This window comes from Schistocerca cancellata, chromosome 8, assembly GCF_023864275.1.
Source record: "Schistocerca cancellata isolate TAMUIC-IGC-003103 chromosome 8, iqSchCanc2.1, whole genome shotgun sequence".
NCBI classification, from domain to species: domain Eukaryota; kingdom Metazoa; phylum Arthropoda; class Insecta; order Orthoptera; family Acrididae; genus Schistocerca; species Schistocerca cancellata.
In genome coordinates, this window is record NC_064633.1 from 596,172,163 (window position 1) to 596,193,188 (window position 21,026).

At 42.6% G+C, this 21,026-nt stretch overlaps 2 protein-coding genes across 2 annotated transcripts in view; both read right to left on the reverse strand.

Annotated features, from left to right (window-relative positions):
* Positions 1–12,161, reverse strand: part of LOC126095700 (cytochrome P450 6a2-like) — a 63,062-nt gene extending 50,901 nt beyond the window's left edge. Inside the window, exons 1-2 of the mRNA XM_049910452.1 lie at positions 11,826–12,161; positions 2,849–3,191 (exon numbers count right to left, since the gene is read on the reverse strand). Of these exons, the coding sequence (XP_049766409.1) occupies positions 2,849–3,191; positions 11,826–12,161 (679 nt within the window). The remainder of the gene's footprint in view (positions 1–2,848; positions 3,192–11,825) is intronic.
* LOC126094798 (cytochrome P450 6a2-like) overlaps positions 1–21,026 on the reverse strand; it is a 230,274-nt gene that overhangs the window by 169,267 nt on the left and 39,981 nt on the right. The window lies entirely within an intron of this gene.

Sequence of the window (21,026 nt, forward strand, 5' to 3'; positions counted from 1 at the left end):
GAAAAATTACTAGTAAAGAGCACATACTAAAGATGCTACACACCCAATAATGACCTGTTCCAACGTTTCATTACCCTCGGAATTACCATTTTCAGTAAGCACATAATGAGGCTTGAAGTTCATATTTAATTTGCAGTACACCTACGATTATGAAGTATTCCTTCTAACTATATGATGTAGACACTACTTATATTGTCAGTCATAGACAGAAAACGAACAGCACGGAGCAACAAAACTATGCTTTGTGGTTTGGGCCCTTATGAAAATGAACAACCGAGGAATTGGTGACAGAGCTTATTGGTGCATGTTGATATGGATAGTCTAGGGCCACAGATACAGATGAAGCTGATTTACCGTAAGATCAGCGGTCGTTATGAGAATGCATACATGCTACCATCTCAGCATCGATGACGGTATGCTTTAGGCCCTTATGGTTGTCTGCACCTCAATTGCTTATTTACTCCTAGACGGGTTGTCAGTGGGGTATGTTTTAGGCTTTCATATTCCGGGATAAGATTGGTTATTGTGAGTTCTCTCGTTTTTATTTTACTGTTGTGATATAATTTTAGGTGTAATATTTCATACATTCTTTATTGTAAGATTGGGGGAGTTCAAACGGACAGATTAGTTTGTCGTGTGTTCTATTGTGTTAGACATTAAGTGTGGGAATCACTTGTGTCATCTTATATGTGCACTCGGATTCGCTGAAATTGATTGAAATATATATTTTAATGCTACAAAGAATTTATGCCCACAAAATCCCAGCCACTCTCCTCTCCCATCATTTCTTGCAAGACAGTATTAATGAGCAAAATGAGAAACGGTTGATTTAGTTAGAATATACTACAGTTTTGTGCTATTAAGTCGCTATATGCCAAGGAAATACGCTAAATTTTGATGATACTGCTGTCTGCGAAGTGATGTTGAAATCGTTATTAAATATAACGTTCAAGAAGTGGTGGGTACAAAACACAAACATTCACACATATGGTTCGCCTGCGAAGACCAAAAGTCGATAGAACCTTTCCATTTACGGCTGTCTCATAAATTCTCAGCATTTTGTTGTCCAATGATGGTCCAGTCTTTTTGGTTTGTTGCTTTGACTCAGAGTCATAGTCATAAACCCAATACTGCAGCATAGTGAATATAAAGCTGAGGAAGTAAGCTATATTGAGATGCCAAAGTTTCAACAATTCCGCTGGCGTCTGGAATGGATGTGAGCAGGTGCAGCACCTAATGAGTGATGACCTCTTTAATATTGGAACTGTTGAAATCTTACCCGTGACTGATTACACTCATAAATTTTTCCGACATCGCTTTGACTGTGATACACCCATCTTTGAGCAATACAGCCTTCGCTTCTTGTGCGGTTACTAAATTTTGTGAGGTATCTGTACTCTGACCTAAGCTTTTAGGCTGGAGATATTAATCTGTTGCAGAGTGGCTGTTTCATTCCTTTTTTCCAGTTATGAGCCAGCTGTGGGTGTCTGTTATCTTATTTTCATATCGTCAACTGCCTTTACTCTTTCTTATCTTAGGTTAGAACTAACATTCTTTGTTACTTTTTATTTTGCAAGTTTGCGCGATGGGGTTTTCTTGACTCACTTTACGTTCCTATTCGGAGTTCTCCTTTTAGTCATTTTATGATATTCCTCTACGCTTGTGTCATTACATTTTGTTACTGACGGTTAAGATCTGGCTTTTATGCGCCCTCAAAAAGTTAGCATCATAATCATCATCATCACCACTATCCTGTGATGACTGTTCCTTGACAGAGAGATGGTGTGCCACTTTGTCCGTAGACACTCGGACTTCTTACATCATACTGAAAACGTGTGCTGTGTCGGACTTCTTACATCATACTGCAAACGTGTGCTGTGTCGGACTTCTTACATCATACTGCAAACGTGTGCTGTGTCGGATTTCTTACATCATACTGCAAACGTGTGCTGTGTCACACGTTCTTCTATTGGTGTCACAGACTTCCTCCAACTTAGTATGGATCGATTCAGTGCTGAAACTTCCTGGCAGATTAAAACTGTGTGCCGGAACGGGACTCGAACTCAGGACCTTTACCTTTCGTGGCCAAGTGCTCTACCAACTGAGCTACCCAAGCGCGACTCACGCCCCATCCTCACAGCTTCACTTCTGCCAGTACCTCGTCCCCTACCTTCCAAACTTTACAGAAGCTCTCCTGCGAACCTGCAGAACTAGCACTCCTGAAAGAAAGGATACTGCGGGGACATGGCTTAGGCACAGCCTGGGGGATGTTTCTAGAATGAGATTTTTATTCTGCAACGAGATACTGGCAGAAGTGAAGCTGTGAGGACGGGGCGTGAGTCGTGCTTGGGTAGCTCAGTTGGTAGAGCACTTGTCCGCGAAAGGCCAACGTCCCGAATTCGAGTCTCGGTCCGGCAGACAGTTCTAATCGGCCAGGAAGTTTCACGTCAGCGCACACTCCGCTGCAGACTGAAAATCTCATTCTGATTCAGTGTAGTTTCCATTCAACAGCAGAAAATGGAATATCGCACAATATTCTACTTTACCAATGGTCTCTGGCGTTTTGTCTGCAGGTGAGGTATGGTACTGGGTCACAGGGATTTTACTGTGTGCCAGGCCTGTAGACTTGGATTTTGGATTGGATTGTTTGGGGTAAGCGACCAAACAGCGAGGTCATCGGTCTCATCGGAATAGGGAAGGACAGGGAAGGAAGTCGGCCGTGCCCTTTAAAAGGAACCATGCCAGCATTTGCCTGGAGCTATTTAGGGAAATCACGGAAAACCTAAATCTGGATGGCCGGACGCGGGTGTAGACTTCGAGATGTCGACAAAGATACGACTCCACTTACTCTTTCTAGGCTTGAACATTTTTCTGCCGATTTCCCGAAACGTCGAGTCAGGGTCCTGGAGCGCGTTGCACTGCAGGCCGAAGGCGCAGGTGCCGATGACGTCAGTGGAGAACTTGGCGAGCGCGTCGCGCATCTCGAGGACGGCGCCGGCGCCGTGGGCGTCGGCCAGGGCGGCGTCGGTGCTGGCCTGTAGCTGGGCGGCGCACTCGGCCAGCAGCGGGAACATGGCCTTGATGCGGCCCGACGTGAACGTGGGCGACAGCTTGGTGCGCAGCGGCCGCCACGTGCGGCTGCCCACGTGGAACAGGTTCAGCGCCATCGGCGTCGTCCGCGCATCCGACACCTGGAAGCGAACAAAGAGTTGCGTGGGACTACAGTGGGCTGCGAGAGCGCTACAGGTTGTTGAGCCCCCTAATGGGTATGAGTTTTCTCCCCCTCTGTGTGTAAGCGTATCTGTGGAGTGTAGGTATATGTGAGAATTTTTTTACATTTGTGGTATCATAGGTCGATAGCTCCCTCACCAGCCTCGCATAGTTGGCAACGGAAACACAAGTATCTGACAGACGCCGATAGTGGCCGCACGGGGACTCGGAGGAGCCAATGACGCACACCTGCTGAGTCACACCTTCAGAAGCTCCGATTACGAGTGCCCTATGCCGCCGCAAAATACGAGGGTCACTCCAAAAGAAATGCACACTATAATCCATCTTTTATTCTACATGTTTGAAAGATTTACAGTGTGTAAAAACATGCCTTAGGAACCATTTCTTCACATAATTTCCATCCCTCTCAACCGCCTTACGCTATCTTGGAAACAGCGCCTGTGTACAGTAAAATTCTGGACCAACCTGTTGGAGCCACTCTTTGGCAGCGTGCACAAGGGAGTCAATATCTTCAAAATAGCTCAAATGGCTCTGAGCACCATGGGACTTAACATCCGAGGTCATCAGTCCCCTAGAACTTAGAACTACTTAAACTTAAGTAGCCTAAGGACATCACCCACATCCATGCCCGAGGCGGGATTTGAACCTGCGACTGTAGTGGTCGCTCGGTTCCAGACTAAAGCGCCTAGAACTGCTCTGCTACACGGGCCAGCTCATCATCTTCAAACCTTGTTCCACGAAGAGTCTTTCAGTTTCCCAAAGAGGTGATAGTCACATGGAGCCAGGTCAGGACTGTAAGGTTCGTGTTTCAGTGTTGTCTGTCCGCGTTTTGTGATCGCTTCCATGGTTTTTTTGACAGACATGTGGCCGTGCAGTGTCGTGCAACAGCAAAACATCCTGCTTTTGCCGATGTGGTCGAACACGACTCAGTCGAGCTTGAAGTTTAATCAGTGTCATCACATATGCATCAGAATTTATGGTGGCTCCATTTGGCATGATGTCCACAAGCAAGAGTCCTTCAGAATCGAAAAACACCGTAGCTCTAACTTTTCCAGCAGAAGGTGTGGTTTTGAATTTTTTTTTCCTTGGGTGAATTTGCGTGATGCCACTCCACTGATAGCCTCTTCGTCTCTGGTAAAAAATGATGGAGCCATGTTTCATCACCTGTCACAATTCTTCCAAGAAATTCATCTCCACCATCCTCGTACTGTTCCAAAAGTTCGCTGCATACCGTTTTTCTTGTTTCTTTGTGAGCCACTGCCAACATCCTGGGAACCCACCTGGCACAAACCTTTTTTAACGCGAACACTTTCAGTATTCTGCAAACACTTCCTTCCCCTATCCCAGCGTAGCGTGACAATTCGTTCACTGTGATGCGTCTGTCAGCAGTCACCAATTCGTTAACTCTCTGCACATTGTCTGGAGTGTGTGCGGTACGAGGCCTGCCGCTGCGAGGACAATCCTCAATATTGCTGCGCCCGCCTTCATCACGTAACCTGCTTGCCCACCGACTAACTGTACTGCGATCGACAGCAGCATCTCCATACACGTTTTTCAACCTCTTGTGGATGTTTCCCACTGTCTTATTTTCACAGCACAGGAATTCTATGACAGCACGTTGCTTCTGACGAACGTCATGTGTAGCAGCCATCTTTAAGACATGCTGTGACGACGCCACTCACGGGAACAGGTTGAACTAAGTTTGAAAACAAGAGGGAAGGATGTATCTACACACTGTAAAACTTCCACACATGCAGAATGAAAACTATTTTTAAAAAAATAGTGCGCATTTCTTTTGGAGTGACCCTCGTAGTATGGCCGACGGTAGCTTCACGGTCCGGTCTCACAAGGGGAGGCCGCCAATTGTGAGATTCAGATTCGATTCATACTGCGCATAATAAAAGCTCATGGCCAGAGGTGTAATGTGGCAAAGCACCAAGATGCACTCCTCAGCCGTTGTCGAGAAAATCGAGTTAAAGAAACCGTTGCGGTGAAATACTGATATATATATATATATATATATATATATATATATATATATATATATATATATATATATATAATTCCCGGCAGCAATCAGTTGCAACATTTATACATATAATAAGTTGTTGAAAGTGGTTTTACGTGGAAAAACTGGCGACTTCTAACATCATTATGTTTTCCGCGAACAAAGTTGTATTTCAGAAATGTTATTAATTGTCTTCATAATGTTTACCACGTATAGTTAACGGAAGACGTAGAAACGATATTCCGAAACGAATACGTATAGTGTAAGTCAAACGTTCGAATTAGAATAGAGACCCCACGAACACAAATTTGCTGTGGCAGGTATGAAATATAAACTCCGTTACTCGCTCGTTGCACTTGAAGGACATATGTTGAATGGGCCGAAACGAGCCGCCGTATAACAGCGTAGTTGCCTGCTAACTTCGAAAGAAGATAGATGCGGTCCCTAGCGCAACTTATAACATCGTCGAAAATCAGTGCGTACGTGAGAGCTTTGGTACATCCTGTTAAACAAACGGAAAAATGGAGGCGGTACAATTAGAGAGCGATCCGGGCCCTTCGCATGAAAGTGATGTTATCGAAGAAGATTCTATATACAGTGAAGTGGCGAAACAACGATTGAAATATGCGTTGTTGTATTTTGAAAGCCTCCTTCGTAACAGTAATCGCATCACAGCAGAACCTTCTTCATCAATCAACGAAAAAGCCATGGTAGTTGGGGAAGAAATGTTCCAGAATACGCTGCAAATGCTCGCCGAAATCACCCTCGTTCATGATGAGGAACTGATAGACATTAATGAAATCGACGATGCGCTCGATGTCGTGCTGTTTTCTGCTTTCCATGTTTCTATGATTACTGTCACTGTAGTTCTTGCGATACTCCAGCTACTTCTGGTCACTACTTGTTATTATGTGCGAGTATATACCGAACTTTTCAATAAATTGTATCCACGTGAATATTATTTGTGATATTGTGTTTTTTTTCAAGTGTTATTTTTCCACGACAAACGACTTTCAAGAACTTATTATATGCATAATTGTTGCAACTGATTGCCGGGAATGTATATATATATATATATATATATATATATATATATATATATATATATATATATATGTGTGTGTGTGTGTGTGTGTGTGTGTGTGTGTGTGTGTGTGCGTGTGGGTGGGTGTATACATTTGAATTACAAAAATCAAATAATGAAAAAAACGTTGCATGGCGCGAGATTCAATCCCGCGACCTTCGGATTACGAACCCGAGCGCTTACCACTGCGCCACGACGCTGTAGAAAATTATTAATCGTAGAGAGTATTTCACCGCAGCGGTTTCTTTTAACTGTCGATTTTCTCGACAACGGCTGAGGAGTGCATCTTGGTGCTTTGCCACATTACACCTCTGGCCATGAGCTTTTATTATGTGCAGTATGAATCGAAACTGAATTTCGCAATTGGCGGCCTCCCCTTGTCAGTTGCAGTCTTCAACAGCGGCAGTCAGCCTTCGGCAGTTCACTCGCGCATCAGTATCGCGACCCTTACACTGCATGACGCTGTGTAGTTTTCTTCCCATAGCAGCTGGACTTAATTGCTGTTTGTTCTTTTGTAAAGTCTTTTCGCAATGCTTGGAGCAAGTTACAAACTATGGCGTCCACACACTTTGTTTAACAGGTAAATGTAACTACGGATATTAGGGTTTAGATTATGATACGTTCTGCCATCATTGGGGATGCTGTGACGCAGACGGATAGCGAAATTCTGCATCACCCGCTGAAGTTTCAGAACATCGGTGTTGTCGATGGCCTCCTGAATGGCTGTTTTCAGCTCAGCAGTGGTTCTCGGGTTATTGCTGTACACCTTGTCTTTAATATAGTCTCACAAAGAGGAGTCCCATGTGTTCAGACCCCGCCAGTGACCTCCGGGTACCCCAGAATCTGGTACCCAAATTGCTCTTGTGGGACATGGAGCACTCTTCAGCTTCTACGAGGTCAAGCTCCGTCTTGCATTAACCACATCTTGTCGAAACCTGAGCCATTTTGGATAATGGGTATGAAATCATCTTCCAAAACCTTCATGTACCGATCGGTAGTCACCGTGCCATCAAGGAATATCCCACCGATTATTCCGTGAATAGGCACTGCACACCACACAGTCACCGTTGAGGCTCAAGAGACTTCTCAGTCCCCCAAATGCGCCAATTCTGCTTGTTGACGAACCCTTCCAAATGAAATTGGGCTTCGTCGGTAAACTTGACCATCCATACGCACACTAATTCCCAGCATGCTCTGCTGTCAACCTTGCCGTTTGAACTCCTAAAGCAAACCGTTCAGAAGTTATGACAATTTTAGTTCATACAGTTCAATAATTTTCACCCTGTATGCTAATAATTTCTGCTTCTGTCCAGCTTCCATGCGCTGACAGCTGCTGACCCACTCTGTAGTCCATCTCTTCCTACGGTTGTGTACAAAGTAGTACTCAGCAAAATCATTAGTCCATCTCACCAGATCCTGATAGTTATCGTCAAACAAAACCTGCCCTTCAATAGATATGGTGAACATACGTTAACACTTGCATATACCAGAAGTCAAAAAGTAAATGTTGGTTCCTCAAAGCACAATTATCTTATACAAAATCTTTCAAATACCACAGACAGATCGTCATGGCTTCCGATGAAACCTGTACTGGTTTTAACTGAGAGATAATGTAACTGATTTCTTCGTTTCGAGTCCAGAATTTAGCACACAATCTTGACTACATCTCAGTTCTAGAACAACAGCAGCTCCATCTAGAAATATTGTTACCCATTTGATGAAATACACGTTCAGAGATTGTCACGGCTAAGATGTCAAAGCTAGAAAGATTGCTGTATAATAAACAGAGCTCTGCAAATTCTGCTATGCTGCATTATATGGCCCAGATTGAGCGAAAATATATCGTTGGTCTCCTGAACACAGTTCCTTTTGTCGTATAGGGATGATGAAACTGCAAGAACGTGTGATTAGTAATCAGACCAAGTGGAAGATCACGTGGGCTACGTGCTAAGGTGCTAACATCTCAATAGTAGCAAATGAATTTCCTGTAAGGAAAAAAATTGCTCTGCTAATTATTATGGTAAGGGAAGGGTTTAGCCAAGTATACCTGCATATCTGTTAAGCTCAATTTGCCAATATCACGATATTTCTACTTAGTGCGTCGGGAGGCACCAGGAAAAGCTAGCTGCGCTGTGCATTATGTCATCCGATCCATTCCACCATACCACCATCCAATACAATTAAGTGCCTATTAGCGGGTTCTCTTTCTGCTCCCTGAATTCACCTCTCTCGAACAAAGCGTTTGTCGTCTTACACATTTGTCAGTGTTATATACATTAGGAGATCAGGCATGTGTCGGGGTGACAAAGTGGGAGGAATGGAGTGCAGCGCATCATGTGAACTTGCAACAACTTCTAATACAACTAGTATCACGGAGACTTTTTGAAGGCATAAAACAAGCAGAGAAGGACCACAATGGCTGCGCAGGCCAGCTCCTATGGTAAGGTAAGAGATGCTAATAAAATTGTTTTCATAATACGCACCACAGCCTACAAAATTTCAAAGTTACTGATGATAATCCCAAACCAAACAGTTGATTAATTAAGAAGTCGTAAAATTTAATAGATGCGTTTATACAGTTGATTAACTTTTCTCAAGCAACAAATTCCACCGATCGATTGCATACTAGGGGACGTATTGAATGGAGAGGGTGAAGTAATTTCGACATGTACCAATTGCTTAACGTAGGAAGTGCGCAAGATGGCGAAATATTTGTTTCCTCATCGTTGCATTTTAATTTAAATTCAAAACATGCGGTGGCAGAGGCATACAGTTCCCCCAACGATTCGAGGATCTAGTGCCTAAACATATGATCGAACCTGAGAGAGCCGGCCGGTGTGGCCGTGCGGTTCTAGGCGCTTCAGTCTGGAACCGCGTGACCGCTACGGTCGCAGGTTCGAATCCTGCCTCGCGCGTGGATGTGTGTGATGTCCTTAGGTCAGTTAGGTTTAAGTAGTTCTAAGTTCTAGGGGACTGGTGACCACAGATGTTAAGTCCCATAGTGCTCAGAACCATTTGAACCATTTTTGAACCTGAGAGTCAAATATACTGTCCCGTCCGTTGGTGGGGATGATGAGGTTTGGGTTGTGGGGCGCTCAACTGCGTGGTTATCAGCGCCCGTACAATTTCCCAACCTTTGCTCAGTCCAATTTCGCCACTTTCCTGGATGATGATGAAATGATGAGGACAACACAAACACCCAGTCATCTCGAGGCAGGTGAAAATCCCTGACCCCGCCGGGAATCGAACCCGGGACCCCGAATCATCATGGTATGGCCGTTGGCCCCGTCCGTTGGTGTGAGAACGGTTCGTTTGTTGGCTGGGGAGACCCACTTGTTGACTGTGGATGCACAATAAACTGCACCGCCTGAGTTTATAAGTAGCACAGGGAGCCATTCACCAGGTGAATCCGGACTGACAAGTACACATCGCAGATAGTAGGAATGTGGCAGTTGCTGCCATTTTGGTACGCAGGCGTTGTCTTCCGTCAGGTTGCGAGCGGCCTTGTGTTAAGATCGTTCAGTTTACTCAACATGTGGATGTGGATACTCTCAGTTTTGTTTTTACATCGAATTTCCATTTTTATTTTTGTATTTTCATTTTTTAAATTCTTTGTCCCGTGGCCCTGTCCCGTTGTACTATAGCTTTTCAACAGTCAGTTTTCTTTTAAATTAAACTGTTAACTAGGTGATTTAAAAGCTGCCCCGAGAGGATTCTCGATGTCTTCCCAGTTCAAGGACATAATCTGAATTAATCCATTATAAATGGTTTGTGAGAGCCTGTCACAGTGAAAATAATGGGGTCTTTTACAAGTACCTTTCCTGCTACCAGTCACGATTTTCCTTTGTTTAATTTTGCACAACATGTTTCAGAAAGTGATTCCCATTTTCAGGTTTGTTTTTCTTCGTGTAGTACTATGCCACTTTTTCGTACAGCCTTTCATGTTTGTAGTTCTGCATTGCACTGTTGACTTTAAGTTTTCTTATGGTTCGTTTTTGCAGAGTCTCACAAGAATGTTAAACATCACACACGATTTTCTGTGCACAGTGTACATGAAGACAACCAAACTAAATTAAACAAACGTGAAGAAAGATTTTTCGTAACTATTTGTTCATGTCAGTTGCTGTTCTCAATGTACACTGTGCGCGATGTTTAATACGCGTTAGATTCTGGACGTAAGAAAAAAAAAGTAAACAGAACAATCCAGAACCGCACACGTGGTATACAGAGAAAAATACACTTGAAATTAGAAACCATTTTGCAAAACACGTCGTCTAAAATATAAATAAAGGAATACCTTGGCTGGTAGGAGAATGTTATTTCTAAACGAACCTGGGAACGGAAGATCAGAAGGTGAGTGGTATCTGTCTGATAAGGGAACGGTGTTAGGCAGTGAATTCCAAAGTTTTATTCATATCATTCTTGAACTATCGACCAGTAGTTTTAAACTGGCTGTGCTTTCTAAATTATCTGTCCACACGACGTGGTGTTCTCGCTCGTTTTGGTCATGCTTTGCTTCAGTATTAACGACACTGTTATGAAATTGTTGGTAAGTATCTAAATTACATTGACCAATTTGGATTTTCTCTTTAATATGTGCTCTTATTTGACACATGAGGTCACCAAGGTTCTTATCTAATAATTTTGCCACGAAAACGTTTGAAAACTGACATTGACCCAAAGCATGTTTGGCGACAAAAATAAAGGTTTAAATACCAGCCACAAGCGTTTGAATTGTTGTTGTTGTTGTTGTGGTCTTCAGCTCTGAGACTGGTTTGATGCAGCTCTCCATGCTACCCTATCCTGTGCAAGCTTCTTCATCTCCCAGTACTTACTGCAACCTACATCCTTCTGAATCTGCTTAGTGTATTCATCTCTTGGTCTCCCTCTACGATTTTTCCCCTCCACGCTGCCCTACAATGCTAACTTTGTGATTCCTTGATGCCTCAGAACATGTCCTACCAACGAGTTCCTTCTTCTTGTTAAGTTGTGCCACAAACTCCTCTTCTCACCAATTCTGTTCAATATCTCCTCATTAGTTATGTGATCTCCCATCTAATCTTCAGCATTCTTCTCTAGCACCACATTTCGAAAGCTTCTATTCTCTTCTTGTCCAAACTATTTATCGTCCATGTTTCTCTTCTATACATGGCTACGCTCCATACAAATACTTTCAGAAACGACTTCCTGAGATCTAAATCTATTCTCGATGTTAACAAATGTGGTGTCACCGCCAGACACCTCACTTGCTAGGTAGTAGCTTTAAATCGGCCGCAGTCCAGTAGTACATGTCGGACCCGCGTGTCGCCACTGTCAGTCATTGCAGACCGAGCGCCACCACACGGCAGGTCTAGAGAGATTTTAATACCCACTCCGAATTTTTCTTTTGTTTCCTTTACTGCTTGCTCAATATACATATTGAATAACATCGGGAAGAGGCTACAACACTGTCTAGTTTGAATTAGGTATCAGTTAAACAGAATGAAAATTTGCTACGCAAACCTGATAGCGGCTTGGGAAGTGCGCGAAGTCCTTGATGAGTACCAGTTTGACCATCTCGGGGTCTCTGACGAGCAGAGCCGGCCTCGCCTGGAAGAAGAAGCCGACGACGGGGTGCGGGTCGCTGTCGTTGTAGAGACGGCCGAACACTTCGGCGTAGGACTTGCGCATGAGCACGAAGTCGCGGATGTTGCCGAAGAAGGGCTCCGGCTTCAGGTAGGGGACTCCCCGGCAGGCCCAGTAGTCGAACTGCGCCGTCACGTGGTGGTAGACGACCAGCAGCAGCAGAGCCAGGCCCAGCAGGACCTCCGTGCTGCCGTCCTCCAGGAGCAGGCCCATGGTTGCTGGAGAAACCTGAAAAAAGGTCCGTTATGAAGTCAGTAGACGAGAGCGTACCAAATCTACATATAGTAGCCTCATTACTCTGTTATCTACCAGAAATGCTGGGAAAATAAGTGAAATACATGTTGATCTTAGTACCGCTGAGGAACAGCTCGGATAGGTAAAACAGCACCGAGGTCCCGGATCAGATGTAATCCTTCAGACGGCATACGTGACGTAAGGCACAATTAGCCAATCGCAAGGTCGTAATACACCGTAGATACCTTGAACGAAACACTGTGTCTCCCAGCTGGAAAAAAAGCGCAGTTCACACCCATTGCGAAGGATGGCAGGAATAGTGATTCACAAAACTACTGCCCAATACCTTATCCAATACCTTATCATTCTGTTGTGCGCTCAAACGTAGCAAAACGAATCTAACATTATGATCTCTCCCATGCCAACGAGGACATCAGCCATGTGAAACAATGTGGTATCGACAGCAACGATGCCACGGCGTAGGTGAAAGTTCTTAAGGGGGGGGGGGGGGTAGGACGTCAAACGGTCCGACCTGGAGCAGGAGAGTCACCACAGGACATTTCAATTTCCACTGTCTATACACTTTTAGAAATACGTTTATAAAACCTTGTCAGCATGACCAGGAGGGATTCAGAATTCACACTCTTAGCATTTTAATTTCCAGGGTCTGTACTTTTACAAATAAATTCATAAAACTTTGTCAGCATCACCAGGAAGGATTCAGGATTCACACTCATTGCAGTGGAAGTTCGAAAACATAACAAAATAATTTTTTTTTTTTTTGCTTGTGAAAATTCATCATTTTTTCACTTACTAATGGCAGCATTTGTTGCTACAGGTACACTTTCCTTCATAAATAAGAGAAATTCTGGGATGAATTTTGGCACAATATACAAACCATACTTAAAGATGCATGAAACTCTAAAATTTTCCAAATCTATTAAAAACTGTGATAAAAATTGAGGTAATTAACTACAAAATTTGTGTTTTTTCTAAACATGAGGTTTAAAATACAACAGCTCATTCGTTTTTTCATAAATTAAATAAATTCTAGAGTTTCATGCACCTGTAAGTATGGTATGTATGCTGTGCCAAATTCATCGAAGAATATCTCTAACTTATGAAGAAAAGTGTACCTGTAGCAACAAATGCAGCCATTAGTAAGTGAAAGAATGATGAATTTTCACACGCAAAAAAATTATTTTGTTATGTTTTCGAACGTCTACTGCAATGAGTGTGAATCCTGAATCCTTCCTGGTGATGCTGACAAAGTTTTATGAATTTATTTGTAAAAGTATAGACCCTGGAAATTAAAATGTCCTGTGATGCCTCTCCTGCAACTAGTCGGCCCGTTTGACGTCCTACCCCCCTAAGTTGGCACTACGACAGATACCGACGACAGCGCCACCTAGCCGGCGCCGTGGAGCTCTGTGAGCTCCGCTCCGGATTCATCCCATTTGATTCCGAGGAGCCGACCTAGCAATTTTTCATTTTTCTGTTTCACAGTGGGCGAACCACTACTTGTACGCAAAGTTAAGTGAAGGTGATTTTAGTTCACACTGCAGTGCCGAGAGTTTTATTTCACCGGCTACTCCTAGCTTCCTCCCTTCGGCCTACCTTTCAGTTTTCAGGAGCAGACCCACGCGCCGCCTTCCAGGCTGGATACAAAAAACTTAACATGCGATTTTCTCATATGACGTCCTGAAAGCCATGGAACGAGGCAGCCATGTAGGTAAAGCATTTCTTGACTTGTAAAAAGCATTTGCCTCAGTACCACAAGTACCATTGCTGTTGAAAATTCGATCTGGTGGAACATCACTCGAATTTAATAACGCGATTGACGATTTATCGATATTGATGATGCAGCGTGTTATCTAGTATGAGAAGTAATCGGCAGATGTAGAATCCACTTCTGATGTACACCAACAATATATCTTGGACTCCTTGCTTTTCGTATTGAATGTTATATACCTACCAGACAGTATGGATAGTATCCACAGACTATAACTAAATAATGTGCACAAAAATTAATCAGCTCTTGGTGAGGTTTCAGATTGTTGCAAAGATTTGTGACTAGCTTGAATTATTCGAGGTAGAAAAAGTGTTCACTCCACAAAATGAGAAGTCACAGTTCTGTATGACTACAGTATGATTGAATTACAACTGGAAAGTATAATACGTTGTAGGTATATGAAATGAAACGATCACATTGGGGCAGTTGGCTAAATTCGGTCGTATGTACAGCAGACATTGACATGGGAAACGCTTTAAGATAGTTTGCAAACTATTCCATGGATGAGACTCTTAAAATTTTTCCGCGCAGTCGCATTCCATGAAGTTCCAGGATTTCAGCCGGATAACGTCAGCTTATTGCCTCCTTATTTCGTATAACAACCGTTCAGCCATTTTCATGTGTTTTGCACTAGAGAGGAAATTCCACCTTTTTTTGCGGCATCTGAATTCCATCGACGAGTCTATCACATGTGCGATGGAAGTGGAGAAGGGAGGCTGTCTACCACTTCTGGACGTCTTGGTCACTCGGAAATTGGATGGATCATGAGGGCATCCCGTTTACCCTAAGCTCACATGTACAGGATTTACAAGCGTCTAACTGCCACCGCCCATCACAAATTGAGGGCGTCTTCCGATCGTTGATGCATCGGGCACATTTTGAGTCTGATGGAGATACCCTCACAAATCAGCTCGAACTCCTACAGTCACTGTTCAACGGTAATGGATATTCTCCACAGAAAGTCAACACGGCTTCAAGAAAGAAGAAACGTGAACAACCACAAGATAAAGAGAAGCAGTATCTCTACTTCAGGGCGTTTCACCTGTACGTCCGCAATATTTCGTCTAAATTAGGCTGAATCTGAAGCAAACATCATGTCAAAGTAATCTTTCGCCAACCTGCAAAGGCTTGTGCTCTTCTCGTTTCGACAAAGAACGATTGTGGAGGGCTGGAATCTACAGAATACATTGCCAATGTGTCAATGTCTACATTGGTCACACGACATGACTGTGGGTGAAAGATGCGCTGAATGCGAAAGTAACGCTCAGTTTTCACAGCCCATAAGTCAATCACAGCCGAGCATTGCACGTCCACAGGACATTCCATGGATTATTTTGCTACGCAAATTTCGGTCTCAAAGAGATCTTCTGGGATTCAATTACTAAGGAATCAGTGGAAATAACTTTAGTGCAAGATTTTAATATCGTGATGGTGGTGTTCAACTGGAGAAGGGGTGGCACCCGGCGATTTCTGTAATTTATTCAGAATGATAACATTTTATGACCAGTGACATGTGTAGTGATAGCTAATTTTATTAATTTTGACACCTGAATTTTAACTCCGCGAGCACGCATCCCGAGCGTATGTAGTATCACCATTACGCATCTGCCCTCGTCTCAAAGATGGAGAAATATTTGAAGATAGTGTGAAAGTCGACAGAGGTCGCTCATGTAGTGGCTGTCTTGGCACATGCAAGTCCGCGCCACTTTTCAGCATACAGTGAACGATATGAACTGCAGTGCAAAACACTCACCTGAAAATGGCTCAATTATTGTCAGCCGAAATGTCGTGACAAGAAATACAAGTTATCTGACTGCAATCCCGAAACCTCATGGAATGTCTCGTGTACGAGTACTTGTAAAAGTTAAAAAATTAGTTTTAAATGAGGACTCCAGGAATGTAGTAAAGCCCCTCCCCCCACATTGCTCCTGTACATTTTAAGAAGGCAAGATTCTTCTAGTTGCAGCGTGGACAGAGGCATTTAGCAATAATTCTCCATGTGCCCCGTATGTGAATGGAAATATATATATATATATATATATATATATATATATATATATATATATGTGTGTGTGTGTGTGTGTGTGTGTGTGTGTGTTTGTGTGTGTGTGTGTGTGTGTCGTGTGTGTTTGTGTGTGAATGTATGAGCCATACTCCTCCTAAATCATTTGTTGGATGTTAAACAAATTGGGTACGTATATGTTTGGTAGCACCCACCATCTAGACTGTTCTGCATGAGTAGAATGTCGTGCAGGTAGTATCAGATTGCTTTAGAACGGGTATACGGCTGAGGAGAGAGAGGAGGGGATAGATGGATAATAAGACGGCGAGGGAAGAGTTAAGTACTGAGAGTGGGAGAATGAAATACGAAGGTAGAGGTGAAAGTAGGAGACGGAGGAGAGGGGAGGAAAAGGGATGGAGAGGGTGGAGGAGGAGGTGGACAGATGGAGGTAGGGGGATGAGACAAACACAGAGGAGAGAGGATGAGATGGGAAGATAATTTTGTATAACTTGTTTACATTATTGCTTACTACATGGCTTCACCATCGCATCCAAGAAAAGGTTCTGGCTAGCGTTTGAAAAGTATTTGTGTCACCTATTTATTTTTAAGATGTATAATAGCAACAAATTTTCCCAAATTTAACAAGTTTGTAATTTATACGGCATAAAAGCGAAAGATATTCTTTCTATTATTAGTATTTAACTTTGTTGTAATAGTGTGAAACAGGTCTGCTGTTCATGCCTATAAATTAGGGATACAGTGTATCTTTCTGTCGTTTCCACCAGCGTTGTGTTAAGTCCGTCTGTTATTATTTTATTATTTGTTAGTGGAGTATCTCTCCCCTCCTGTTATGCGTTCCATTAACAGCCTTATCGTGTGTTGATTCCATCTGTGCACTTACAAAACAGTGACACGTTTGATTCTGGCTGACTATGAATGACTGTCCTATCCTGGCTCGAATGTTTCCTACAGGCAGTGTAGTGTAACGACGTAAGTTTTTATAAATGGTTTTCTTTTGATATATGACCATGTGCAGACTTCGTCACCTACGTCAGTTACAACCCACTTCAAAATTATTTATATTCTTTTTAAATTATCTCAGAATGGTTCTTGAACGAAACTGTAAAACATCATTTGGGTCGTATGCCCAGAATTACGTCACTCGGGCCAATTGGTTTGCGTAAACTTTTTTTCAATTTTAGATGTCGTTTGTTTCTCCTCAGAAATTATATTGATACACTTTATCTTGATTTAATCGATATTAGAACCACATTAAATAAACTTTTGAGATTCAAAGTCGCGATGAACACTGTCAAAATTCAATAATCTCGTCAAATATATTATTAATTCATTCACATAATTCTTCATAAATAAATCCTCAGAACACGTATTTCAACTTTAATAGCATCCACCAGTTTATTATCTTCCTACATACAGACGTGAACCTGAGCCTTGACGAGACAAAAACTAACATTTTCAATAAGATTAAACTTCCTATGATATCATTGTTGTACAAAACATTACAAATTTTCATTTATTTTATTTTTTTTAGAAGCACGACGCAACAACTCGGTTCCAGGATCTTCTGTTGCTCTTTGGCTGTCGACCCCCGACGTATAGTGGCCAGCAATTTTCTCTCTGGTGGCGGCAGCGAAGATGCTGTCTCCGTTCGTTGCGCCGCCCTCTCCGTATATGAAACATAAAAAAATACAAAAACTTTAGGCAATTCACAACCATTACAAAATATTACAAAAATACATAAACAAAACTAAATTAAACTTATATTCACCTGCAAACTGGGCTGACACTGGTGGATGGGTGACGCTTCAATTTCGCGTCCCACTACACCAGTCAGACTGCAAACCAATCAACTTGGGGTGACCCTCAGGAACACAACTGACAAGTAAATTTAATCCATGCCAAAACATAAACGCTTTTATTTAAATGCTGATTTGGGAAGGGGTGTCATAATGCCCCGTGCTCCTTCACAATCTTCACCCCAGTTAGAACAGCTCTTGCCACTGGATGAAATAACATTCACTATGTGAGACTGTCACGATACGGCACTGCTCCTGCAACATACTTGTTTGCGATGATTCGTGATCGTCAGCCTGTAAAAGTACCGAGATCGGTATTCCTGCTAGTGAGCTGCCTAGCAATAGTCAGTAGATAGCGAGACTTAGCTTCTAGAACTTTCTGCTGTCTGCACCACAGGGCATTTTAGTGTCACTATGACAATGCGATTTAGTAACGCTCGCACCATTGAAGTAGTGGGGCAGACTCAGTCGAGTGATGATGTAGTGAAGGAGCTGTTGATCATCAGTGCGAGAAGTTGGATTATGAAGTGTTTAATAGCGCACTGAAGGAAATATTTCGTTGCGTTGAAAATGTCAAACTGTACCTGGTCGTTTTAGAGTGGATCAGTTTTAACACTTGTGACTAATATCACAGTGAATGAGCGGTAGTGTTTTGCTGTTCCATTCTTTGAAGATGAATAAATTAAGTTAAACGACATCGTCTTCTATTCCATAGGAAGCTTACTATATTTTATCTCTGATATTTTAGATAGCAATTACAGTTATGACAAGAATTGTCAGGCTATAGGTTCGTTCTTTTATGGCATCATGGCTGAATTCAGTCTCTCCTCACCAAGTTGCCAATCATTAGGAACACCAAAGCTTAACATTTAGAAGTAAGGGCGGCATAGTTCTGCTTCTTATTGTTCACAACATTTGATAGGATACCTTACGTCATTTACTTTCCTTCTGTTGCATTCTTGTTCCCAATTAGTGAACAATTTGTAATCTAACCATCCTAGTGTGTGCAATACTAGAGCACAATAGGAATAGTGATTAAGTGAAGTTTTTTTCTGGAAATGTACATTAGATTGGCTGAGACAGAGTTAAAAAAATCAGTGTTCTGTTGACTCATTACTTTTTATTCCGGCTTGGGAGACCGATGGGTCGTAGTGCCTAATGGTGTTACTGTATATGCTATATGTGGTGCGTTCAATGCACTCGTTGTACGACTGGGCATAGATGTGAAGCTAGAGGTGAGTACTCACTGTGTTCGGGAAGTATAGAGCAGGTCTCAAACCTACAGTTCCCACAGATAGCGAAATCCTCGCGTTGAATAAGAGTATAATAATTCAGAAGTTACCATTGCAGTAAATTTCGTCAAAATATGAGTAGCTTTGTTTTCTGAAAATTTAAATAGTCAAGCCTTCTGAAAATTAAAACTACTACGAATGTGAAGTGAATTATTTTAGTGTGTAAGGAGGAGACTCCTTCTATATGAGTTTGTTGACCATCATTCATTGTCCACTTTGGTCAGGCAGGTAGGATGAACAAAGGAGTCAGATGGATATATATGAAAGAAAATTATCGTCGAGGTAACTGTTTCGGGAGTGTCAGATGGTGCGCAATCTGAAGAGACAGATGCTGCGTAGTTTCACTGTGCGGTTAACACTTGTGAAGGACAAGGCCACCTTGTGTACAGAGATAGCTCAACATACCTGTTTTATGACTATGCTATCTTATCTTTGAAAACTGTGACATAATCGACCGATCTCAGGTAACGATCAGCTATCATAACCAGTGGTGCTGAGCCTATTGAAGGAAAATTGTAATTTTAACTGTATTGAGTATCGACATTGCTGTAAGATTCTACACTTAGCCGGCCCCTGTTAATACTTAAAACCGAAACGAGATGTTATAAATACGGGCGAATTGTTGTAGGAATGGTGCTGTGTGAACGTTGATTTATTCAGTATTGGTAAGTAAATAATCTATTAAAATCAAATTATTACAAAGTTTATTGGACTTTAAATATAACAAACTAATCGTTTCTATGACTTCAGCTGGAGGGTTGTCTTCATTCACACACTATATGCCGTGCCTCAATGAACAACATATATTTTAATCTTACTTTAAAATCAATATGTGAAGCTTTCTGTAGTTAAGGACACACATTGTGCAAAAGAATTTAAGAGCCATTTTGTAAAATCATTGTCGTTTTCTTCCGTTCCAAAGCGAAAATTTTAACTTTGGCACAAACCAAAAATACTGTAACTGCCTGCAGGAATTAGTGAACAGTTCTCTCTGTAGAGATACATTCTTCATGTGTTCAACAAAGATGCATCAGCACTGTTGCTGAACTGGGGAGGAGCAGGCGTGAGAGGGACATTTTGCTGTCAGTGTCAGTGTCACATAACGCCAGAGGAGGGTGCAAAACAGGAGGACTAAATAACCATAAACAAACTTTGCTGCTTCGGATCACGTTAAAGCTTCGTTGAATGGTTTTGAATTGTCCCTAGAGGTTCCACTCTGTATCCTAGACCAAATATTGTGGTTATGCTACACTCCAAAGTGGCAGCAACCCCACTACGTCCTCAGGGAAGGGGTGAAGAGTCCAGGAGCTGTCAGCAGTGTAAAATGTTTTCGTCTTCATGTCTGCATACTGCACTGCAAAATGTCATTTCCGGCCGATAAAATGCCTAAGTGAATGTCACAAGTGAATCTTTGGCTTCATTAATGATTTTTATGCCACATCCTCAGGATTTTTCGTGTAAATTAAGAGTCTCAGTGTGCCTGAAATGTTTCCCTCAGCCATCTATAAAAATCGCGTGAATTAAACATGTGCGGCACGGTTCTGACATCCATCGCAGAGCCGTCAAGAGATGGGGTGATATGCAGGAAAGGGGAGAGGGTGATGAATACCTTTCTATGTTGTGACAACCTGGCAGAACTGTGGTGAGATTGGTGCCAAAGCGACATGAACTTCTGGTCTCTGGCCACTTTTCAATCATTTATGCTGTTTGAAGCGTCACCTAACCCGAGGAAGTCCTTTCAGGCGCTACGCTTTTGCATCATTACCGGGGAGGGCTGTAGGGACATTTCAAACTTTTGCATCGCAGCGTGGGAAAATGTCGGAATCTGAGAAAAGTGCCCTTTCAAGTCCTTTGCTCAGTGTTCTTAGTTTGCCAATAAATGAAACAGCCAGTCTGTGCTCCAGTGAAGAGCAATTCGCCACACGCCATAATGCAGAGGAA